This window comes from Oncorhynchus gorbuscha, linkage group LG15 (genome assembly GCF_021184085.1).
Source record: "Oncorhynchus gorbuscha isolate QuinsamMale2020 ecotype Even-year linkage group LG15, OgorEven_v1.0, whole genome shotgun sequence".
Lineage (NCBI taxonomy): Eukaryota > Metazoa > Chordata > Actinopteri > Salmoniformes > Salmonidae > Oncorhynchus > Oncorhynchus gorbuscha.
The window spans coordinates 52,193,429-52,219,854 of NC_060187.1; the positions used below are offsets into that span (position 1 = coordinate 52,193,429).

The window sequence follows — 26,426 nt, forward strand, 5'->3', positions numbered from 1 at the left end:
ATCCCACTCCTTGAAAGTGGCAGCTCTACTCTTTAGCTCAGTGTGGATGTAGCTTCTAATCCATGGCTTCTGGTTGGGGTATGTCACTGTGGATGACTGATGTGTTATACTCCTCACTGCCATCTGATGAGTTCCGGGAAACATATTCCAGTATGTGCTAGCAAAACAGTCCTGTAGCTTAGCATTTATGTCATCTGACCACTTCCGTATTGAGCGAGTCATGGGTAGTTCCTGCTTTAGTTTTTGTTTGTTTGCAGGAATCAGGAGGATATAATTATGGTCAGATTTGCCAAATGGAGTGTGTGAGAGAGCTTTGTACGCGTCTCTGTGTGGGGAGTAAAGGTGGTCTAGAGTTGTTTTTTTCTCTGGTTGCATATGTAACATGCTGGTAGAAATGAGGTAAAACTGATTTAAGTTTTCCTGCATTAAAGTCCCCAGCTACTAGGAGCACCGCCTCTGGATGAGCATTTTCTTGTTTGCTTATGGCTTTATATAGCACGTTGAGTGCGGTCTTAGTGCCAGCATCAGTTTGTGGTGGCAAATATACAGCTACGAAAAATATAGATGAAAACTCTCTTGGTAAATAGAGTGGTCTACAGCCTATCAGGGTGAGCAAAACCTTGAGACTTCCTTAATATTTGAGGGGTACAGTATAGTACCTGTCACAGTGATGAGTGAGCCTAATAGAGACAGAGCACCACTCACTAGATTGACAGTTAATCATAGACACATTACACCACTGAGCTGGGGAAACAGCTCAGCCTCCTCCTATTAGTCACGCAGTTCTGGAGCCTATCAGTGTCCGCCTGAGATTTGTCACACAGGCAGACGCCTCGTCTCAGGCCTGGCTTGGCACTTGTCCATCCAACCCTCCTGTGATGGGGTGGACAGCAGCCTGCAGTACTTGAGAGATGGAGAATGGGAGAGCTCAGGCAGTACTCAGACAGCACGGAACCTATAACCATAGTTAGATTTAGTCATCATTATTGTCAAGTTAAGAGAGTGAATACTTCCTTTTATAAATGGCTGGTGATTCATTGACGGAGATGGGAATGCAGGGATTGAGCGTGTGGATTGACAATGTCGATGCTTGTGTGGCAACCTAAATTTTTGATTACTAAAGAATGTGTTAAATTTTTCTTAAAGTGCGATAGAAGTTTAAGAGCTATTATAATTGCCTACACACCTCAATGACAGACATTTTTCAGGCCTGTGAGAGAGAAAAAAAGAGCGAGAGGAGAGGGAGGCAGCTTGCGTTTAAGGTTGTTCCCGGTTGAATAGCTTATATGCTGATTTCTCACTATTGATTTTAATATCCAAGGATATTTGCTTAATGCCACGCAATTAAATCACTGCAACACTGATTTTGAATGGACCCCTAGAGACTAAAAATATATTTAAAGCATAGGCAGTATGACAATTATGTTTTTTTAAATTAAATAACTCTTCGTGTGTGCTCAGGATAGCAAATGCACTGGCAATGGATGTCAGTTCATTCCAATTCCCATTTATCTTCTCGATCGGCCACCTCATTGGCTGCCTGGTTGTGAAAAATGACCAATCAGTGTTCCATTCCGCCGGGCAGGAACTTCTCCCATGATACCTTCTCTGTTTACCAATTTAACATATCGGGAGGCTGACATTTGAATGGGATCGGCCATTGATAACAAGAAACTATTGAAAAGCTAATCACGGCACGGTGGTGGCGTCTCTCTCCCCTGCTTTGCATTTCACAACATGACACTGCTGTGCTTGTTGTCGTTACTTGTGGGTGAGATGGATAGCACAGCACCCCTTTCGCAATACATCAACTGCCGGTGCAATAACAGTGTATTGTCTGTGACTGTGTCTCCTACTTTTTGAGAATGTTGTTAATTTTCGGCACTTAAACAGCAGATGGATAGGAAAGGAGACTTCTAAATCAACACAAAATGCACTCCTCAATGAGTCCCCGAGGGTGTTGGAGTGTTTGTTAGGTTTGTTAGTGATGGCAGTGGCACAGAGTGGCAGATACAAAGCAGCCCAGGCCAGATCCAAACCAAGTGCTATGGCATGAGAGAACAGATATCTGGGGTCCTGCAGTCCTCAGGCCTGGCCACTGCACTAACACTCCTGGGACATAGAGTGTGCGTAGATACCCAATATACTGTAGTAACTATGCACCAGTCTAGTGGGGCTGAGGCTGCTCAGCTGCAATTCCATGTGTAGTGTACTTTGCTTTGGGTGATGATGATTTTGCTATTGCTTTATGATGACTTTATGATGACTTTACATTGCAAAGTGTAAAAGAGTAGTAGTCTGTCTTGAGATAAATTACTAACTAACTCTCTACCAGAAGACTACAGCCTTTCTGGTCCTATAACAGGACTGCACTGATGATAACTGCCAAATATGCAGAGATATTTACTCACCACGGACTAGCAGAATCCTTTTTCTTCTTTCACGACTCTGATGAGCCCGAGGCAGAGGATATACGGCTCCCTCGGGAACAGGTCACGACCCCAGTGATCTGCGTGAAGAGGAGGCGAAGAAAGAGAGGCCGGAGGGCGTGCTGCCTTCTGAGGAGTCGGAGTCTATCGAATAAACCCCCACTCCCCTCAATTCTGCTAGCAAACATGCAACTTTTGGACAATAAAATGGACAAGTTATTGGGAAGATTAAACTACCAACGGGACATTAAAAACTGTAACATCTTTTGCTTCATGGAGTCGTGGCTGAACGATGACAATATCAACATACAGCTGGCTGGTTATACGATGTACCGGCAGGATAGAGCATACAAAGCTCTCCCTTGCCCTCCATTTGGCAAATCTGACCATAATTCTATCCTCCTGATTCCTGCTTACAAGCAAAAATGAAAGCGGGAAGCGCCAGTGACTAGATCAATAAAAAGTGGTCAGATGAAGCAGATGCTACGCTACAGGACTGTTTTGCTCCACAGACTGGAATATGTTCCGGGATTCCTTCAATGGCATTGAGGAGTACACCACATCTGCCATTGGCTTCATCAATAAGTGCATCAATGATGTCGCCCCCACAGTGACCGTATGTTCATACCCCAACCAGAATCCATAGATTACAGTCAGCATTCGCACTGAGTTTAAGACTAGAGCTGCCGCTTTCAAGGAGTGGGAAGGGGGGGGGAGAACAGGAAGGGTGAGAAATTCATATCTTAATTTAAACCAGGGTACTTAGTGGCCTCTAGTTTGTCAGTAAAGGTGCATCAAAGCTGGGACCGAGAGACTGAAAAACAGTTTTTATCTTAAGGCCATCAGACTGTTAAATAGCCACGCAGTACACTGCCCTGACCTTAGTAACTGTCACTAGCCGGCTACCACCCGGTTACTCAAACCTGCACCTTAGAGGCTGTTGCCCTACAGTTGAAGTCGGAAGTTTACATACACCTTTGCCAAATACATTTAACTTCTTGGTGACAGGGGGGCAGTATTGAGTAGCTTGGATGAATAAGGTGCCCAGAGTAAACTGCCTGCTACACTGTCCCAGATGCTAATATATGCATATTATTAGTATGGTCCTTTGCTGTTGTTCTGGGATTGATTTGCACTTTTCGCACCAAAGTAAGTTGATCTCCAGGAGACAGAATGCGTCTCCTTCCTGAGCATTATGATCGCTGTGTGGTCCCATGGCATTTATGCTTGTGTACTATTGTTTGTACAGATGAGTGTGGTACCCTCAGGCGTTTGGAAATTGCTCCAAAGGATGAACCAGACTTGTAGAGGTCTACAGTTTTGTTTCTGAGGTCTTGGTTGATTTCTTTTGATTTTCCCATGATGTCACGCAATGAGTCACTGAGTTTGAAGGTAGGCCTAGAAGCTTCTAAAGCCATGACATCCTTCATCCAATCTGTTTAAAAGGAACAGTAGTGTATGTACATTTTTGATACTTGTGATACAGTGAATTATAAGTGAAATATTCTGTCTGTAAACAATTGTTGGAAAAATGACTTGTGTCATGCACAAAGTAGATGTCCTAACCAACTTGCCAAAACTATAGTTTACTAACAGTTGAAGTCGGATGTTTACGTACAATTAGGTTGGAGTCATTAGAAGTTTTCAACCATAACCAATTATTAAATGTCAGGAATTGTGAAAAACTGAGTTTAAATGTGCTTTTTTTAAGGTGTATGTAAACTTACGACTTCATATATATATATATATATATATATATGCTGTGTATATATATATATATGCTGTGTATATATATATAAATATACTCCGGATTCTGACATTGCTCGTCCTAATATTTATAGATGTCTTACTTCCATTTGTGTGCTTTTAATGTGTGAATTGTTACTGCTCTGTTGACGCTAGGAACACAAGCATTTCACCACACCCGCATAACATCTGCAAAAATATGTATGCAACCCAAAAAAAAATATTTTATTTGTGACGCAAATTTGCAGCAATCTCGTATTTTCACACGCAAATTAGTTTAGTTTCTGGTCTTGAAAGTCATGTGTTCACCAGAAATGGCTTCTGGTAAACTGTTTGCCACTTGCTGCCACAGGTTTGCCACATATTCAAATCAAATCTTGAGAGAATTGTCTGCCAGAAAAAAACCTCTGGTGACCTGTTTGTCACTAGTGGCAATAAATATTATTGTTACCAAAGGTGTGCTGCAGATTCACCAACGGTGGCAAATGTTTGCAAACTTCTGGCAACATGTTGTGGTACATAATTTAGTTTGCAGCAAATTTGCCACAAACTTGTGGGAAGTTTGCAGCAACAAATTCATTTTTGTAAGGGTATGTTCTGTGCAGCCTACATGAATCAAATCACATTTAATTTGTCACATGCTTTGGAAACTACAGGTGAAAATGCTTACTTCCTAACAATGCAGAGAGAAAGAAAATAGAGACCTAATAGAAAAGTAATAAGACACAATAATAATAATAATAATAATAATAATAATAATAGTCCACATTGTGACACTGTTCTCCCACTTCTGAAGTCTCTGTGCTGCTCAGAGGCCATATGCTCTGCCAGTCTGACCCCTCTGGAGAAGAAGGGTCCCTGTGGGGGGAAAGACAGAGAGAGAGGGAGGAGAGAGGTAGGTGAGCATGGTATATAACAGAATACAGTGTGGGATTATAGAAATAGACAGTGAGAGAAGAGTTTTTAGTCGACTGTGTTTTGTATATTAATGTGTCTTTTTTGTGTGTAATGTATATTTGTTTGTCTGTGCTTGCCTATATTTATGCTTGTTTTTGTAATTTGCAGGGCTCATTTGTAAAATAGACTTCAGTCTCAATATGACTTCCCTAAAAAATATATATTTATATAAAACAATAATGAAAACACCCAGCAGGGAGAAGGATTGTCAGACTAAAAACCTTTTGTCATTGGGAAATATCATGGCTATGAGGGCAAAATTGTTTTAAAGAACAGAAAATGTGAAAGCCTTTACTGAGTTGTGTGTTTCTGTCAGACTAGAAACCTCTCGTCATTGGGAAATATCACGGCTATGAGGGGAACATTTTTTTAGAGAAAATAAAATGTAAATACCTTTACTGAGTTGTGTATTTCTAATAGTAGAGAGGCTAGGAGGGAGATATGCTTGATGGGTGAAGGTTTAGCTGTAGAGAAAAGCAATGGGTGAGATTGACAGAGCGAAGGAGTGCGAATGAGATTGGGTCACACTCCGCAGGTCAGGCTCTGTAACGGAAAGCCTGTCAGTCCCCCCATGACCTGATGCTGCTCCAAAAAAAAAATGGAGAAGGCTCCCATACACCCAGCAGAGATGTTTTTCACCTCTAATCTCATCTCGGCCATTTCAATGCTTGTGTCTGCATGTATGTGTGTGCCTGTGTGTGTGTGTGTGTGTGTTTGTTTCTGTGCCTGTGTTTTGGATGTGTTTGCTTTATGACTACATTTAAGACTTGAACAGTAAGTGTGGTACTGTAGTAAAATATATATTTTACCTGAGATTTCCACAAAAATATCATAAATACGATTCCTGTTGGGCTAGCATGAAGACTTAATTAGCTACCATACTATTTGGTTATGCTTGGAACAGGGGGGGGGGGAGTAATGGACGAAGCTTTGCTTTGTGAGACCTACTGTATATTCACAAATATTGATGATAGCACTGACTAGATCTATTCATCTCTCTGTTTCACTCTCATCTGGCACATCAATTGTCTTCCTGATTATTTGTTGAAGATGAAGGTTAGAGAAATCACATAATTCATCTCTTTAGTACTTTTGCCTTTTGCTCAACTTCTGAAATGATGTTTTTGCTTTGGAAGTGGTTTTGTAATGAGACGGACTTATAAGCCTTTCTTTCAGACTACGACCACGTTTTCTTACAGAGAGCTACTGTAGCATTAATCTATGTTGTGGAATGTTCACTAAGGGAGGAGAGAACATATTTGAAAGGAGGGAGAAAGTGTGTGCTAATCCTTGTAATGTTGAAATTGTGAATACTGTAAGTCATTTGAAATCATGAAGGATTTTATTGGATAATGGTTGTTAGTGTTTCCCGCGTGTGTATAGAAAGTATATTCAGACTATGTTATTATGTATCTAAGGCAATAAGTAAGGCCAAGAAACATTAATAATAGTTAACATAATAATAGATTAATATATTTATCTGGTAATAATATTTTCCTGACTCATTTAGCATACGGGCATACTTGATGATTAGCCACAACCTAGTCCTCTAAGAGTTGATTTTGCACTTTTCGGACTATTACATTGGTTTCAGTGTAACTGTGGACGTTTCTGAAATTATTTGATATGGCAAGCCTAAATAAAAGCTAAAATAAAAGCTGAAATAAATAATTCTCTCTACTATTATTCTGACATTTCACATTCTTAAAATAAAGTAGTGACTGACTTAAGACAGGAATGTTCTTACTAGTACCAATTCTCAGGAATGTTGAAAAACTGAGTTTAAATGTATTTGGCTAACGTGTACCTAAACTTCTGACTTCAACTGTATATGAAGTGTAATATTGCGATGCAAACTCAAAATTGAATAAATGTCACCTCTATATCTAACATGGTACAGGTGTGCATAGCAATGTGTGATGTGTATACTTTTGTTTCAATGTAGATTTGTTTAAGACTGCCAAGAGTCACTCTGGTTGAGTCTGATTTAGCCTACTGCAGTAAAAGGTTGTTATGAGTCTGCGGCAAAAGCATCTATTGATCCAAATGTTTTCAGAACTCTCTATTGCTCCCATTTCTTGATATGTTTACAAGTGCCTCTCTTCCACCCTTGATGTCGGAGAGGAATAAAGCCTTGTTGTTGGGATCAAATAGAGAGAGGCTTCAGAGAATTCAAATGGGAGGAGAAATGAAAAGGAGAAGTGTCTTTGCCCTTCTGTTTCCCTTGCTCTGAGATAGCCCCTGTATTTATATATATTTTTTCAATGGGAGCATCTCTCTGCTTTTACATCAATCCACTGTCGTTTTTTTCCCCTCTTAACCTCTCTCATTTGCTATATTCATAGTTTCTCATACTTCTCTTTATCTTAGTGTGGTATTATCTCCTACTCCTACCCACCAGGGATCTCCCTCCCTCCTTGCCATTGTGGCATGCCTAGCATCCCCCAGTACAGCCTGTGACCAGGGTCTGGGTCCTGCAGTGCTCCATATGAGTTATGATGTGCTGGATCAGTCCTAATCTTGTTATGCATGTTCCTACGCCCTTGGGAGGATCAACAGGGGATGAATGTGATTTTATCAGATTTCAAAGGCTTTTGAATCATAATCATAAAAGGTCCTAATGCATTATATATCTCTGTGTCTGAGTGTGTGTGTGTGTGTGTGTGTGTGTGTGTGTGTGTGTGTGTGTGTGTGTGTGTGTGTGTGTGTGTGTGTGTGTGTGTGTGTGTGTGTGTGTGTGTGTGTGTGTGTGTGTGTGTGTGTGTGTGCACTGTATATTCAGGCGGTGGAGGATTTTTGTATATGCCTGGGTGTGGCTGTGAGTCACATGAAGATTATAAAATAATGCATGAACAGTCTTTCTTCAACAAGGACAACATGATAGCAAACACTCATTTACTCCTGGCGAAGATCATACATACACATAAACAAGCATGCTTTCAGATTTTGCTTGTTGGTCCAGTACGCATATTTCTTCCGTCAGTTGATGAGACATTATGTTTTGGGGGGATGGGAGTGTTTTTTGTAAGATATTGCCAGGTGTGGAGGAACAAAGCCTTGTTGCCTTGTAACCTGTCTAGTTATTCAAGCAGTAAATATATATATATTTTTAACCACTTACCATTCTCTCTATTTTATTTTTCTCTTTTTGATGGAACTCATCGCTGTTAATGTTATTCAGTGAAGATTGTTTTAAAGTACATTATAGGTCAACAGTCCATTGCTTAAATAAAGGTAGGACAAGGCACTTTTTCTCACAATTGCAGCTTTTCTAACATCAAAGTAATATCTTGGAATTATGTTGAATGGAACTTTGGGTTATTATTCTGGGTGCTGTTGAATATGTATAACCTGTAATAGACAGAATACGCATCGTCTATCCCATGCTTTCAAGTCCATATTTATCAACGAGATTGTCATGGAGATGGATTGAACCGGTGCCAACTCTTTATTTGAGGATTTCTGTAAGTCTCTAATGCCTATCTAAAGAATATAGAGAATGACATTCAAAATCAGTGAATGCCAAAGTGTTCCCTTCTGTTTACTTGAAACTTATGTTGTTAATTTGGCATAGAGACAAACGGGAGTAAACTTCATCACCTGCAAACAGGAGCAAACTTCTACACCTGCATTGCTTGCTGTTTGGGGTTTCAGGCTGGGTTTCTGTACAGCACTTTGAGATATCAGCTGATATAAGAAGGGCTTTATAAATACATTTGATTTGAAACTTTGTTGAAGCTAACATCAAATCTAAGAAGTGTTTGTTAGTCAATGTGTATGTCTAGCGAGTAAATATTTACATATTATTTTACAAGGAGAAAATGACTCTCAGCATGAATGTTAATGAATGTAAATACTAGCGTTGGTTGGTTAGCTCAAATGATTTTGTACTGCCACAGCAATTTACACAATATGGCAATACATAATGTCACTAAGTAATATTCCACATGACATGTATAACTCACCTGTCATAATAGCAGCGTAATACCTGTCGCACATACTGTATAGTCCAGTTATGAACTAACGAAATGTTGCTATGGCACTGCTGTTGACATGCAGAATGTCAAGTCCTTCATCCTTTTAAGTTTCCATCTTGAGGCTCCAAGTTGGCAACAAAAATATGAAGTCAAGCATTAAACCAGGCAAGCTATTACAGAAACCTAAAAACCTATAGTCCTCTCTTGTGAATTAATAAATAGGCTAGTATCAGAAGTCAAGCTCATATTAAAGGTGACTGAGAAAGTGTATAATCATAGAGTTGATAATGGTAAGGGTTGACAGGTTCGGCTTTTCAGAAAAGTCAGATGACTGGCGGAGGTTTCACGGAGGCGGAGGTTTCACCATAATCATCATGTGCTGTGTTTAAAGGAGAGCCAGTTGAGGTTGTGTTGACCCCAGCTCTTTGCTGGAATAATGAGATGGTGGAAGATAACAAGAGTTACAACTAACGTGCTGCTGCTAAAGAGGTTCTTCACACCGTGTGCTAGGATTTCAAAGTAAATGGATGGCTCTCAAGGTTAAAGTTGAACAGCATGTCCATCACTGCAGCATTCAAGTTATCTAAAGTTGTCATATATAACAGTCCACCAGGGTCAATCCTTAGACCTTTCCAACATCTTGAAGCGAGATCAGTACTTGTTGTATGTCCGTCTCTATCAACCTTTCTGAACGAGCAACACATGCTGCACATGTTTTCAGGGCTTTAACTCAATGAGAGTCAAGGAACATTGTGCATCAGTTGAGATAGTGGACTGCACATTCCTCCCTTCATCATCACTTCTCCATTCTTTCTTTCTTGTCCTTGTAGTCCTACCGCCAAGCTGTGCATTCACTTTCATGTCCCCCCTGAAACAGAAGGGCACGGTGGAGAGTGTCAGGCAAAGCGCTATGGCTGAGAGTTGGACTTGCAACCCACCTCCAAAAATATCTCACCACAGTGAGAGATGATACAGCAACAGATTGGCCAAAGGTGCACCTTGCATCTTCCAACTCATATGTTTCGAGACTCCTTTGAGGAGGATTTAATAAAGTTGACAGCATCCGGGACAATAGTGCCAGTAGTTAACTGTTTGAGTGTTTGTAGGTTTGTTGAGAGTTTGATTGAGTGAGCCAGTTATAGTGGTGTCAAAAGGTGATTTTTTTTTTTTTTTGCTGAATAAAATTTGTTGTATCGGATACATTTTTCTTTGCATATTTGATACCTCCAACTCTCTCGTTGCATATTCAACACCTCCCCATTGTCAAGGGAGGGTCAAAGGCATCCATATAAAATGGAGAACAATACATAACATAACATGAACTTGCAGAGACAACAGAAACATGTTAAAAGCATGTGTATAAAACTAAGAGCAAACACAATTTCCCTTCACAGAGTCTGTGAGGAGAACATTGCCTGCTCATTCGCTCTTACTTTTACGAGTACCTCTGGGTGCAGAAACTGGGAATGACTCTGAAAGATCTAATTAAGCAAAGCGCCTTGAGAGTGCGGAGATTTCAACCCCAGGAGCACAGACACAAATCAGGGGACGTCAGGCTGGAGAGGGGGAGATTTTGGTTGTACTAGACCCTCTCGGGCCTTTAGATATGTGGCCACACAACCCCTCTCTACCCCTTTAACATAGGGGGCCAAGGGGCATCCAGATCTGTCACTTCTTATAATAGATCATTTGTGGAACCTAAACCAAGGGAAGTTTCTCCCATCTACAGTGGGGCAAAAAAGTATTTAGTCAGCCACCAATTGTGAAAGTTCTCCCACTTAAAAAGATGAGAGGCCTGTAATTTCATAGGTCATAGGTACACTTCAACTATGACAGACAAAATCGGAAAAAAAAATCCAGAAAATCACATTGTAGGATTTTTAATGAATTTATTTGCAAATTCACTTTTTTTTCTGGCCACTTCCGTAAAGCCCAGTTCTGTAGAGTGCACGGCTTAAAGTGGTCCTATGGACAGATACATCTCCGCTGTGGAGCTTCGCAGCTCCTTCAGGGTTATCTTTGGTCTCTTTGTTGCCTCTCTGATTAATGCTCTCCTTGCCTGGTCTGTGAGTTTAGGTGGGCTTCCCTCTCTTTGTAGGTTTGTTGTGGTGCCATATTCCGTCCATTTTTTAAATAATGGATTTCATGGTGCTCCGTGGGATGTTCAAAGTTCAAAGTTTTGGATTTTTTTTATAACCTAACCCTGATCTGTACTTCTCCACAACTTTGTCCCTGACCTGTTTGGAGAGCTTCTTGGTCTTCATGGTGCCGCTTGCTTGGTGGTGCACCTTGCTGGAGTGGAGTTGCAGACTCTGGGTGTATATATACTGAGATCATGTGACAGATCATGTAACACTTAGATTGCACACGTGGACTTTATATAACTAATTATATGACTTCTAAATGTAATTGGTTGCACCGGATCTTATTTAGGGGCATCATAGCAAAGATACACACATATGTGTGTACCACTTCACCAATTTGGACTATTTTGTCTATGTCCATTACATGAAATCCAAATAAAAATATATTTAAATTACAGGTTGTAATGCAACAAAATAGGAGTAAAACGCCACGGGAGTGAATACTTTTGCAAGGCACTGTAGTGTCATGTAAAATTGTATATAACTGCCTTAATGTTTCTGGACCCCAGGAAGAGTAGGTACTGCCTTGGGGATCCTTAATACATATAAATACAAATACAAATACTGGAAGAAAGGAAAAGCCTGCACTCACTGTAATGTTCTTTACATTTGAATGTCTTTCTCTTTAGCAGCATTCAACAGACATCCACCCATATTTATAGATGGTTGTAGTACTGCTTCTTAATTTTTCACAATCATAATTTACATACTATTTCTACTGTTTTCCAGAAGATCTTCAAAATAAAAGAAAAGCACACCAGTTTAAAGTGTCTGACTACAGCAGACTTCTTGTCACCAGTTCGGAAGTTGCTCTTGTGTTCTGTAATACGGTCTTGGAATTCTCTCTTAGACTTTCCAACATAATAATAGCCACATGGGCATTTCACTAAATAGACCAGAAAATGTTACCCCTGATATACATTTTCTCCCCGTATGAGGGGGGGGGGATAAATTACCCTCGATCATTGCATTAGAGTTCTCACAATTATGACATGGAACGTAGACTTGAGGGGAGGGTAGATAGGAAATGCTGAGGGGGTACATACAGTCGAAGTCGGAAGTTTACATACACTTAGGTTGTAGTAATTAAAACTTGTTTTTCAACTACCCCACACATTTCTTGTTGGTTAGGACATCTACCTTGTGCGTGACACAAGTACCTTTTCCAACAATTGTTTATATACAGTTTATCTCACTTATAACTCACTGTATCACAATTCCAGTGGGTTAGAAGTTTACATACACTAAATTGACTATGCCTTTTAACAGCTTGGAAAATTCCATAAAATGATGTCATGGCTTTAGAAGCTTCTGATAGGCTAATTGACATAATTTCAGTCAATTTGAGGTGTACCTGTGGATGTATTTCCAGGCCTATATTCAATATAAGTGCCTCTTTGCTTGACATCATGGGAAAATCAAAAGAAATCAGCCAAGAAAGATTGTTGACCTCCACAAGTCTGGTTCATCCTTGGGAGCAATTTCCAAATGCCTGAAGGTACCACATTTATCTGTACAAACAATAGTACGCAAGTATATAGACCATGGGACCACGTAGCTGTCATAACACTCAGGAAGGAGACGCATTCTGTCTCCTAGAGATGAACCTACTTTGGTGCGAGAACCGCAAATCAATCCCAGAACAACAGCAAAGGACCTTGTGAAGATGCTGGAGGAAACCGGTACAGAAGTGTCTATATCTACAGTAAAAATAGTCCTATATCGACATAACCTGAAAGGCCACTCAGCAAGGAAGAAGCCACTGCTCCAAAACCGAACTTTTTGGCCATAATGACCATGGTTATGTTTGGAAAAAGGGGGGTGCTTGCAAGCCAAAGAACACCATAGAAAACCGTGAAGCACGGTGGTGGCAGCATCATGTTGTGGGGGTGTTTTGCTGCAGGAGGGACTGGTGCACTTCACAAAATAGATGGCATCATGAGGCACAAATAATATTTGGATATATTGAAGTAACACCTCAACACATCAGCCAAATTAAAGCTTGGTCACAAATAGGTCTTCTAAATGGACAATGACCCAAAGCATACTTTCAAAGTTGTCATAATGTCTTAAGGACAAGAAAGTCAATCTATTGGAGTGGCCATCACAAAGCCCTGACCTCAATCCTATAGAACATTTGTTGGCAGAACTGAAAAAGTGTGTGCGAGCAAGGAGGCCTACAAACCTGACTCAGTTACACCATCTCTGTCAGGAGGAATGGGCCAAAATTCACTCAACTTATTGTGGGAAGCTTGTGGAAGTCTACCCGAAATGTTTGACCCAAGTTAAACAATTCAAAGGCAATGCTACCAATTACTAATTGAGTGCATGTAAACTTCTGATCCATTGGGAATGTGATGAAATAAATAAAAGCTGAAATAAATCATGCTCTGTACTATTATTTTGACATTTCACATTCTTAAAATGAGGTGGTGATCCTAACTGTACTAAAACAGGTCATTCTTAGTAGGATTAAATGTCAGGAATTTTTCAACTGTACATTTCTTAATGGAAAAACAGAGACCTTGGAGTGCAAAGACCACAACCTTGATTATGTTGGTACACAGGATCTCCTGGCATTGTTGTTTTAGTCACGTTTGTGGGCACAGACTTGATGGAGGACAGATGCTAGGCGATTGTGGAGGAGGTTGTGTTGTCCTAATTACAAGGGGTTTTGGGGTTTGAGTTCTGGGTCTTAGTGGACTCATGTTTCATCAGTGATTACCCTCACCAACCTCAGCCTCACCTTGTTGCTGTAAATATCTAGCCTACTAGAGTACTTTTCCCTTTGTTTCAAATAGCCATAGCAAGCTGATTAAATGCCTGCCACACAGTCGTGCATGCCCCTGAACAAGGCTGTCACGATCGTCGTATTGAGGAGACCACGGCGCAGCGTGATATGAATACATGTTCTATATTTAATGAAGAAAGGCCACTAAAACAAACTTACAAAACAACAAACGAGATGCTATATATCAACAGTGCAGACACAGGCAACTAGACATAGACAATAACCCACCAAATACCCAAAGCAGATGGCTGCCTAAATATGGTTCCCAATCAGAGACAAGGATAAACACCTGCCTCTAATTGAGAACCAATCTAGGCAACCATAGACCTATATAAACACCTAGATGGTAAACAACCCCCAAAACCTACAAAACCCCTAGACAGTACAAAACCCCTAGGTGAGACAAAAACACACATACCACCCTTGTCACACCCTGACCTAACCAAAATATATAAAGAAAACAAAGAGTTCTCCGGTCAGGGCGTGACAAAGGCAGTTAACCCACTGTTCCTAGGCCGTTATTGAAAATAAGAATTTGTTCTTATCGGACTTGCCTTAAAGGTAATATAAAAATAAATACATCAAATGAAATAGTAACAGAAATATGGACAATGACTGTCGGCCTATATCCTCTCACATTTAGCGTAATATTATATTAACTCCTGCAGAATTATGCATTTCTTGCAGTAAAATGATACAAAAATTTAAATTTGTCTTGGGAACAGAAATATGATTTATTTCTTTCAGCATCTCTTGAGAAAATGTGAATTTGTGTGTGCCTTATCATTGACACTGTTATGCAAGCAGACAGTATTGCAACCACATAAAATATGCACCCATCATATTCCTGTTTCATATTTTTTTCAGCTTTTCGTTTTCTTAAAACGGGTCAAATTGGTGAAATTTGGACATTTTGCACCGGACCCCTTTCCGCTGTGGAAGTTTTTGCTTTTTCTCCAAGAGCAAGACTATATACAGGGGGGTACAGACTCAATGTGTGGGGGCACTGGTTAGTTGAGGTAATATGTACATGTAGGTAGAGTCATTAAAGTGGAGCGGCAGGGTAGCCTAGTGGTTAGAGCGTTGGACTAGTAACCGGAGCTGACAAGGTACAAATCTGTCCTTCTGCCCCTGAGTTAACCCACTGTTCCTAGGCTGTCATTGAAAATAAGAATTTGTTCTTAACTGACTTGCCTGGTTAAATAAAGGTAAAAAAAGTGACTATGCATAGATCCACTTCACTTAGAATTCTGGGGCAACAAGTTATAACAGAAGAGAAGCTGCTAGTATCTAACTATAGTTGACAACCAAATGGCCTACCAAATGTCGGAAATTATCATATGGTTTACCAAATGTCATCAGTTATAATTTGGCTTACCAAATGTCAGAAATGCTAAGCAGAAAGTTTTCTAAATTACGGGTGAAAGTAGCCAGTAGGCTACACGGTCCGGATCAGCAAAATAAGTTAATATTTAATTATGGTGGATCGAACTGTGCAGTTAGACTACTTTTTTAAAAGTGATTTGTTTGACAATCGGATGAAAACATGATGACACAACACCCATTATATGCGAAACGTAGCCTGCAAAACAACAACAATAAATTGGATAAGATGTTTACAGGCCACTGTATCCTTTCTAAGATCAGCATATGTCTGGAATCTTATTCAGGTTTCCCATAACCGTGATACAAGTTTTTCAGTTTATTGCAAACGGGATATGAGGTTTATATGTGTCAACTCAAAAACAAACATTTTGACTATCCCGAATAATAATGGGATATTGGTGGGCATGTAAACGTTGTCAGTGAGGCTAGCATCTGAAGAGAGGTTACTCTCTTAGGAGGGATATGTCATTTAGATCTTTAGTGCTTCTATTCTATCATCTGCAGAAATTTGAATGATTCCTTTCTAAAATCGGTTGAAAAATGCACTTCTACTCTAGTTAATTTTTTTTGGCCAAAATGAATGATTCAGTACTTGTAAACACATTCAGAATAACTTACTTACGATTACAATTCAGAACACTGTATCATAACCCAAAGGGAACCTGAAGGATGAGTCAGGTTAATCAGTTCATGCACCCCCCAATGGCGAAACACAAATGCAAAAACAGACATTTTGCTCATCGCTGAGTTTGGGGTCATGGCATTACAGTATGCATTATCTCTGACCCTCGTGTGACATTACCCTTATTTCTCTCTCCTCCCTTCAGGTTCCTATATGCTGGTGAACTCTTCCCAGCATGCTGCAGGGCATCGCGCCCAGCTCCTGCTGCAGACGCTGAGTGAAAACGACACACACTGCGTCCAGTTCAGCTACTTCCTGTACAGCCGCGATGGCCACAGTCCAGGGGCACTGCGAGCGTACGTTCGGGTCAACGGCGGCCCGCTGGGTAGCCCAGTATGGAACACGTCAGGGTCCCAAGGACCACAGTGGCACCAAGTGGAGCTGGCTGTCAGCACCTTCTGGCCCAATGAGTACCAGGTAAATCCAGTGGCATCACTTCACTGCTACTTTCAGTCGTTACACAGCATGCTTCAATTCTCCCACTGCGTCAGCTACGCATAATAGTGGCTAGAATCTAACAGGCTCATTCTGATCCCATTTCCTTCATGTATGATGTTAATGTAGTCCGTATAAGGCCTAGCGAAGGTGTTAGATATTAAGACAAATACAGTGCCTTGCGAAAGTATTCGGCCCCCTTGAACTTTGACCTTTTGCCACATTTCAGGCTTCAAACTTAAAGATATAAAACTGTATTTTTTTGTGAAGAATCTACAACAAGTGGGACACAATCATCAAGTGGAACGACATTTATTGGATATTTCAAACTTTTTTAACAAATCAAAAACGGAAAAATTGGGCGCGCAAAATTATTCAGCCCCTTTACTTTCAGTGCAGCAAACTCTCTCCAGAAGTTAAGTGAGGATCTCTGAAAGATCCAATGTTGACCTAAATGACTAATGATGATAAATACAATCCACCTGTGTGTAATCAAGTCTCCGTATAAATGCACCTGCACTGTGATAGTCTCAGAGGTCCGTTAAAAGCGCAGAGCATCATGAAGAACAAGGAACACACCAGGCAGGTCCGAGATACTGTTGTGAAGAAGTTTAAAGGCGGATTTGGATACAAAAAGATTTCCCAAGCTTTAAACATCCCAAGGAGCACTGTGCAAGCGATAATATTTAAATGGAAGGAGTATCAGACCACTGCAAATCTACCAAGACCTGGCTGTCCCTCTAAACTTTCAGCTCATTCAAGGAGAAGAATGATCAGAGATGCAGCCAAGAGGCTCATGATCACTCTGTATGAACTGCAGAGATCTACAGCTGAGGTGGTGGACTCTGTCAATAGGACAACAATCTGTCGTATATTGCACAAATCTGTCCTTTATGGAAGAGTGGCAAGAGGAAAGCCATTTCTTAAAGATATCCATAAAAAGTGTCGTTTAAAATTTGCCACAAGCCACCTGGGAGACACACCAAACATGTGGAAGAAGGTGCTCTGGTCAGATGAAACCAAAATTGAACTTTTTGGCAACAATGCAAAACGTTGTGTTTGGCGTAAAAGCAACACAGCTCATCACCCTGAACGCCCCATCCCCACTGTCAAACATGGTGGTGGCAGCATCATGGTTTGGGCCTGCTTTTCTTCAGCAGGGACAGGGAAGATGGTTAAAATTGAAGATGGAAGATGGATGGAGCCAAATACAGGACCATTCTGGAAGAAAACCTGATGGAGTCTGCAAAAGACCTGAGACTGGGACAGAGATTTGTCTTCCAACAAGACAATGATCCAAAACATAAAGCAAAATCTACAATGGAATGGTTAAAAATAAACATATCCAGGTGTTAGAATGGCCAAGTCAAAGTCCAGACCTGAATCCAATCGAGAATCTGTGGAATGAACTGAAAACTGCTGTTCACAAATGCTCTCCATCCAACCTCACTGAGCTCGAGCTGTTTTACAAGGAGGAATGGGAAAAAATGTCAGTTTCTCGATGTGCAAAACTGAGAGAGACATACCCCAAGCGACTTACAGCTGTAATCGCAGCAAAAGGTGGCGCTACAAAGTATTAACTTAAGGTGGCTGAATAATTTTGCACGCCCAATTTTTCAGTTTTTTTTTGTTAAAAAGGTTTGAAATATCCAATAAATGTCGTTCCACTTCATGATTGTGTCCCACTTGTTGTTGATTCTTCACAAAAAATAGTTTTATATCTTTATGTTTGAAGCCTTAAATGTGGCAAAAGGTCGCAACGTTCAAGGGGGCCGAATACTTTCGCAAGGGACTGTATACAGCATAAGGGTAACCAGCCAAAAGCTGAGCCTGATCATCCAGGACTGTGTGTGATAACTTTACTGGTCTCCAACGGTGAGATATTGTACGGCACGGGTAGACCTTGGTGTTAATCACATGCAAAGCAAGCTCAGTTTAATTGTCATTGCTCCCTTGGTAAATGTAGGCTAGGCTTGTTACAGTGTAACCTACTGAGACTGTCTCTGCTAACTGTACATCAGCAGTTGGAATACACAGGACAACTTCACTCCCTCAGTGGCAAGTTATTATTCACTCGGAAGCAAATTTACTGGCAGCCACTGTTGGTACCTGTGCGCTTTCTATTGGCCTTCGGATGGTGCGACCGGGCCATAAATTACATTTATATATTCTGCAAACTCCCGGAGCTGTCAAAAAGCAATTAAGTTGAGAAGTGTGTGTTTTTTTGAGAACTGTCAAACCCTTCGACTTAATTAACTTCCATACTGTTCTGCAGTATCTGACCTTCAAGTGTAAATAATAGCTTTGTAGAAACAGGAGCCAAAGGTAGGATGACACTGTGGAATTATAACTACACGGCCTGACAATGAGGGTTATTTAAACATGACACAAGCAACACAACACACACACAACACACAAAGTTGTCAGCGCGTGTGGGTGGGCAGAGGGCCATGGGAAAAATCACCTCGATAATGTATGACGTACGCAAAGCATTGACGAGCTCGCTCTTTCTCTCAACTTTGCTCGAGAGTCATCTCAGTAAATGTATCACTACATGAGAGAATTACAATGGCATTGTCAATCCCACCACACTCAGACCAGCTCTCACTTCAATGCTCCCTTTTAGCAGAACAATTGATCAACTCAGTTTAACGACCATTAATATGGCCATGGCAGTTTTCTATAGCAGAAAAACTAGGGATAAATGACATTCCTCTGGCTTATTTTTGATGTGTCTTCCTTTGGCTTGCTTTACAACACTCATCTTCCTTCTAATTCTAACTCTGTTGTCCTCCTTCTCTCTACCCTCTGTCTTGGTACATGGTGCTTCACAGATTCATAAGCAGCACACAGATGGTTCATGTGTGAGTTAGCATCACACCAGTGCTACCGAGGAGAGTCTTCACTTAGGAGAAGGAAGGAATAATGGGCAGATGAGGTTGCAGCAACACACTTGACCGTTCTTGGAAAAAACAACCTGTTAAGAAACTGTTTAAACTGTAGCCTGCGATCATCCATTTCAAAATTAAGATACTGTGATGTTATTTATCCAGAATAATACATCTTCTAGTTTTTGGCAATTTTTTTAAACCTTTTGGCCTATAGGGAAATTAATGTACTGATCGGTTCATGTACTGTATGTCTGACCATGGCTAGTATAGTGTAGCGCAGTGAATAAATAAATCGCAAATTATCTGTCTGATACGGTGTTTCCACTTTTGAGTCCCTTCTCTGCAAAATATAATGATGTCCCCTTTCTGCAGTTACATAAAGAGTCATGCCGATGAAAATGGATAAATAAACAACAAACAATGCTGGAGAGAGTCAAGCGGAGTGGAGTTGAACATGACTCGATCTGACCTGGCACGCCTCGATCTCTCTCTCTCTCTGTATTCACCAAGGAGCTCTTAGCTGCAAACCGTATGACTTTAAATATTAAAAGACTTCGGTTACAGACGCCATGCAGCAAGCTTAATGGAATCTCTTTGGATTTGAAGTGATAGGTCAACAGAGAGTCAGGGTCTACTTTTGAAGGATGGAAAGAATAATGTTCCTAACTAGCATGTTCCATCATGCTAGTAAACCCAATGCACATTAAATTGACCGTATTATAAACCTATGAAATCTTAAAATATAACTTCCTTAAATCTTTCATGGCATTCCTGGATATACTTTCCCTTCGAAGCTGCGATCACAGGTTTAGTTGATAAAAAAAAATTGATATTTGTAACGAATGGCTTAAAGACAACAAAGCTTCCCACAATGATGAAAATTACAGGCCTCTCATCTTTTTAAGTTGGAGAACTTGCACAATTGGTGGCTGACTAAATAATTTTTTGCCCCACTGTATATATGTAAACAACAGCTGGTGCACGATTTCTAAGGAAGTATTGAGGTTTTTCTCGCCTGAGGTAGAGTATCTCATGATAAGCCATAGACCACACTATCTACCGAGAGTTTCTGTATTTTTCGTAGCTTTCTATTTATCAACATAAACCGATGCTGGCACTAAGACCGCACTCAATGAGCTTTATACGGCCATAAGGAAAACGCTCATCCAGAGGCGGCACTCCTAGTGGCCGGGGACTTTAATGCAGGGAAACTTAAATCTGTTTTACCTCATTTCTACCAGCATGTTAAATGTGCAAGCAGTCGGAACAAAATTCTAGACCACCTTCACTCCACACACAGAGACACGTTCAAATCTCTCCCTCGCCCTCCATTTGGCAAATCTGACCATAATTCTGTCCTCCTGAATTCTGCTTACAAGCTAAAATCAAAGCAGGAAGCACCAGTGACTCTGTCAATAATAACGTGGTCAGATGAAATGGATACTAAGCTACAGGACTGTTTTGCTAGCACATACTGGTATATGTTGCCGGGATTCTTCTGATGGCATTGAGGAGTACACCACATCAGCCACAGGCTTCATCAATACGTGCATTGATGACGCTGTCCCCACAGTGACTGTATGTACATAAACCAACCAGAAGCCAAAGATTGCAGGTAACATTCGCACCAAGCTAAAGGGTAGAGCTGCCGCTTTCAAGGAGCGGGACTCTAACCTGGAAGTTTATAAGAAATCCCGCTATGCCCTCTGACGAACCATCAAACAGACAAAGCGTCAATACAGGAATACTTTTGAATTCTACTACACCGACTCCGACGCTTGACGGATGTGGCAGGGCTTGCAGACCATTACGAACTACAAAGGGAAGCACAGTCGAGAGCTGCCCAGTGACATGAGCCTACCAGAGTGGCAACATTACTTCAATGCTTGCTTCAAAGCAAGTAACACTGGATCATGCATGACAGCATCAGCTGTTCTGGATGACTGTGTGATCACGCTTTCCGCAACCGATGTGAGGAAGACCTTTAAACAGGTCAACATTAACAAGGCTGCAGGGCCATACAGATTACCATGACGTGTACACCGAGCATGCTCTGACCAACTGGCAAGTGTCTTCGCTGACATTTTCAACCTCTCCCTGTCTGAGTCTGTAATACCAACATGTTTTAAGCAGACCACCTTAGTGTTCTTGGGCACAGGGACTAAGGTAACCTGCCTAAATCACTACCGACCCGTAGAACTCACATCTGTAGCCATGAAGTGATTTGAAAGGCAGGTCATGGCTCACATCAAAGCCATTATCCCAGAAACCCTAGACCCACTCCAATTTGCATACCACCCCAACAGATCCACAGATGATGCAATCTCTATTTCACTCCACACTCCCCTTTCACACAAAGGGAACACCTAGAGTCGCAAGAAAAAGTATGTGAACCCTTTGGAAATACCTGGATTTCTGCATAAATTGGTCATAAAAAATTGTATCTGAACTTTATCTAGGTCACAACAATAGTCAAACACAGTCTGCTTTAACTAATAACACACAAACAATTATAGGTTTTCATGTCTTTGTTGAACACACCGTTTAAACCTTCACAGTGCAGGGTGGGCAAATAATGTGAATCCTTGGATATAATAACTTGTTGAGCCTCCATTGGCAGCAATAACTTCAATCAAACGATTTCTGTAGTTGCGGAGCAGACCTGCACACAACGGTCAGGAGGAATTTGACCATTCTTCTTTACAAAACTGTTTCAGTTCAGCAATATTCTTGGGATGTCTGGTGTGAACTGCTCCCTTGAGGTCTGTCACAGCATCTCAATCAGGTTGAGGTCAGGACTCTGGACTATGACTTTCTCCAGAAGCTGTATTTTCTTCTGATGAAGCCATTCTGTTGTTGATTTACTTATGTGTTTTAGGTCATTGTCCTGTTGCATCACCCAACTTCTGTTGAGCTTCAATTGGCGGATAGATAGCCTAACATTCTCCTGCAATATGTGTTGATAAACTTGGGAATTCATTTTTCCGTCGATGATAGCAAGCTGTTCAGGCCCTGAGGCAGCATAGCAGCCCCAAACCATGATGCTCCCTCCACCATAGTTTACAGTTGAGATGAGGTGTTGATGCTTGGAGTGCTGTGCCTTTTTTTCTCTACACATAGTGTTGTGTGTTCCTTCCAAACAACTCACCTGTCTACAGAATATTTTGCCAGTAGCGCTGGGAAACATCCAGGTGCACTTTTACAAACTTCAGATGTGCAGCAATGTTTTTTTTGGACAGCAGTGGCTTCTTCCGTGGTGTCCTCCCATGAAGACCATTCTTATTTAGTGTTTTACATTTCTATTTATTACGTGGTTAAATGAATCATGTAACAATTTACTCAGTAGTAACCTGGGGTACCACGGGAAAAGTTCGTTTTATGAGTCATCATTTCCTAAATTAACTCAAGAAAAGATCAGAATATCTCAGTATCATAGCAGTCAATTGATAATTAGTATTACCTCATATTAGTCTCATTCTGAATGTAATCTGTTAAATCTGCTCCAATGCTAGTCTACATGAGGATTCAGTGATACATAAATTGGCTTAATTATTTATTTACTAACTAAATAGTCACACAGAATTACATAAACACACACACAGGATAGATTATACATCGATTACTACATAATGCAATGAAAAGTACCTAGTGGAATAACGTGATGTGAGGGCTGGTTACACAATGAAGGGGTGGGGAAAGAAAGAGCGGAAGAAGGAGAGACAAATTAATTCAACTATTGTACATACAGTTGAATAATGCGCTCATTGTACATGTGGATTTTTAGCTGGAGGCGGTGCAAGTCTAGTCTTTCTCAAACTCAGCAGAGAAGAAGGTCTTACCATTTTCTGGTCAGGTAGAGTGTAACCATTTTACACGTGTAGCCACAGCTCCACACTTTCTGATCTGGTGGTTTTAAACCATTTGTGACGTCTGGCTTACTGTCCGTATACTGGTCTTTAGTTTTAAACCATTACTCAGCCATATAGCCACCAGTCCACGATGTCTGGTTTAATGTAAATATTGTTAGGAGTCCTTTTATAAACACTCTGGGGGAAAAGGGGGTGTTCCATCCTTTTGGTATAATGTCTGTGCTCACGTTGGCGTGGTTACTGACTGGGTAAAACTTTACATGAAAAACAATTCTCATTTAGAATGCTAAAATCATGTTTCGTATTTAATCATATGCGTTCACAACATTTAGATGTAACTCTGACATATATATTGTGAAATCTCTTGAAGTTACAATGTTTCCATTATACCATCTTTAATGATATCACAGGACAATTACGCTGCTGCTACTCTCTGTTATTATCCATACATAGTCACTTTAGTAAATCTACCTACATGTACATATTACCTCAATTACCTCGACTAACCGATGCCCCCACACATTGACTCTGTACCGGTACCCCCGTATATAGCCTCACTATTGTTATTTTTACTGCTGCCCTTCAATTTTTTTTACTTTTATTTTTTATATTTTTTTAATTGAAACTGCACTGTAGTTTAACTTCTTGACCCTACCCATCCCTTAACCTCTTGAAACTATGGGGCACTATTTTTAATTTTGGAAAAAGAACATTCCCAAAGTAAACCGGCTATTTATCAGGACCAGATGCTAGATGCATTAAAAAATAAAACCAGATAACTTATTTACATAAGTGTTCAGACCCTTTGCTATGAGACTCAAAATTCAATAAATTATATTTCAATCAATCAAATGTATTTATAAAGCCCTTCTTATAAAGCCCTCCTTATAAAGCCCTGCTGTACAGAAACCCAGCCGTAAACCCCAAACAGCAAGCAATGCAGCTGTAGAAGCACGGTGGCTAGGAAAAACTCCCTAGAAAGGCCAGAACCTAGGAAGAAACTGAGAGGAACCAGGCTATGAGGGGCGGCCAGTCCTCTTCTGGCTGTGTCGGGTGGCGATTATAACAGAACATGGCCAAGATGTTGAAATGTTCATAGATGACAAGCAGGATCAAATAATAATAATCACAGTGGTTGTTGAGGGTGCAACAGGTCAGCACCTCAGGAGTAAATGTCAGTTGGCTTTTCATAGCCAATCATTCAGAGTATCTCTACCTCTCCTGCTGTCTCTAGAGAGTTGAAAACAGCAGGTCTAGGACAGAGCACGTCCAGTGAACAGGTCAGGGATCCATAGCCACAGGCAGAACAGTTGAAACTGGGGCAGCAGAACAGCCAGGTGGACTGGGGACAGCAAGGAGTCATCAGGCCAGTAGTCCTGATGCATGGTCCTAGGGCTCAGGTCCTCTGAGAGAGAGAAAGAAAGAAGGAAAGAAAGGGAGAATTAGAGCGATAGAGAGAGCATTAGAGAGAGCATACTTACATTTACACAGGACACCGGATAACCGGTGACCCTAGCCCCCGACACATAAACTACTGTAGCATAAATACTGGAGGCTGAGACGGGAGGGGTCGGGAGACACTGTGGCCCCGTCCGACGATACTCCCGGACAGTGCCAAACAGACAGGATATAACCCCACCCACTTTGCCAAAGCACAGCCTGCACACCACTAGAGGGATATTGAAATTGAACTCCTGTTTCCATTGGTCATCCTAGAGATGTTTCTACATCTTGATTGGAGTCCACCTGTAGTAAATTCAATTGATTGGACATGATTGGGAAAGGCACATACCTGTCTATATAAGGTCACACAGTTGACATTGTATGTCAGAGAAAAAAACGAGACAGGATTATGTCGAAGCACAGATCTGGGGAAGGGTACCAAAAAATGTCTGCAGCATTGAAGGTCCCCAAGAACACAGTGGCCTCTCATTCTTAAATGGAAGAAGTTTAGAACCACCAAGACTTTTTAGAGTTTGCCGCCTGGCCAAACTGAGTAATCAGGGGAGAAGGGCCTTGGACAAGGAGGTGACCAAGTACCCAATGATTACTCTGACAGAGCTCCAGAGTTCCTCTTTGGAGATGGTTGTCCTTCTGGAAGGTTCTCCCATCTCTGCAGCACTCTACCAATCAGGCCTTTATGGTAGAGTGGCCAGACTGAAGATACTCCTCAGTAAAATGCACATGACGATCCGCTGGAGTTTGCCAAAAGCCACCTAAAGGACTCTCAGACCATGAGAATCAAGATTCTCTGGTCTGATGAAACTAAGATTGAACTCTTTGGCCTGCATGCCAGCATCACGTCTGAAGGAAACCTGGCATCATCCCTACGATGATGCATGGTGGTGGCAACATCATGCTGTGCGGATGTTTTTCAGCAGCAGGAACTGGGATACTAGTCAGAATCGAGGGAAAGAGGAACAGAGCAAAGTACAGCGAGATCCTTGATGAAGACCTGCTCCAGAGTGCTCAGGATCTCAGACTGGTGGGATTTTTCACCTTCCAACATGACAATTGCTCTAATCACACAGCCAAGACAACGCAGGAGTGGCTTCGGGACAAGTTTCTGAATATCCTTGAGTGGCCCAGCCAGAGCCCAGACTTGAACCCGATCTAACATCTTTGGAGAGACCTGATAATAGCTATGCAGTGACTCTCCCCTTCCAACCTGATAGAATTTGAGAGGATCTGCAGAGAAGAATGGGGGAAACTCCCCAAATACAGGTGTGCCAAGCTTGTAGCGTCATACCCAAGAAGACTTGAGGATGTAATCGCTGCTTCAACAAATTACTGAGTAAAGGGTATGAATACTTACACTACCTTTCAAAAGTTTGGGGTCAAAAGCACATTATTTGTCCATTAAAATAACATCAAATTGATCAGAAATACAGTGTAAACATTGTTCATGTTGTAAATGACTATTGTAGCTGGAAACTGAATATTTTTTTCATGGAATATCTACATAGACGTACAGAGGCCCATTATCAGCAACCATTACTCCTGTGTTCCAATGGCACGTTGTGTTAGCAAATCCAAGATTATACATTTAAAAGTCTAATTGATCATAAGAAAACTATTTAGCAATTATGTTAGCAGAGCTGAAAACTGTTGTGCTTATT

The 26,426-nt window shown here is 41.0% G+C and overlaps 1 protein-coding gene across 3 annotated transcripts in view; it reads left to right on the top strand.

The window, feature by feature from the left end:
- Positions 1 to 26,426, top strand: part of LOC123997477 (receptor-type tyrosine-protein phosphatase U-like) — a 313,670-nt gene that overhangs the window by 114,001 nt on the left and 173,243 nt on the right. For all 3 annotated transcript variants that reach the window (XM_046301752.1, XM_046301754.1, XM_046301753.1), the window contains exon 3: positions 16,258 to 16,529. In XM_046301752.1, coding sequence (XP_046157708.1) covers positions 16,258 to 16,529 — 272 coding nt within the window. The remainder of the gene's footprint in view (positions 1 to 16,257; positions 16,530 to 26,426) is intronic.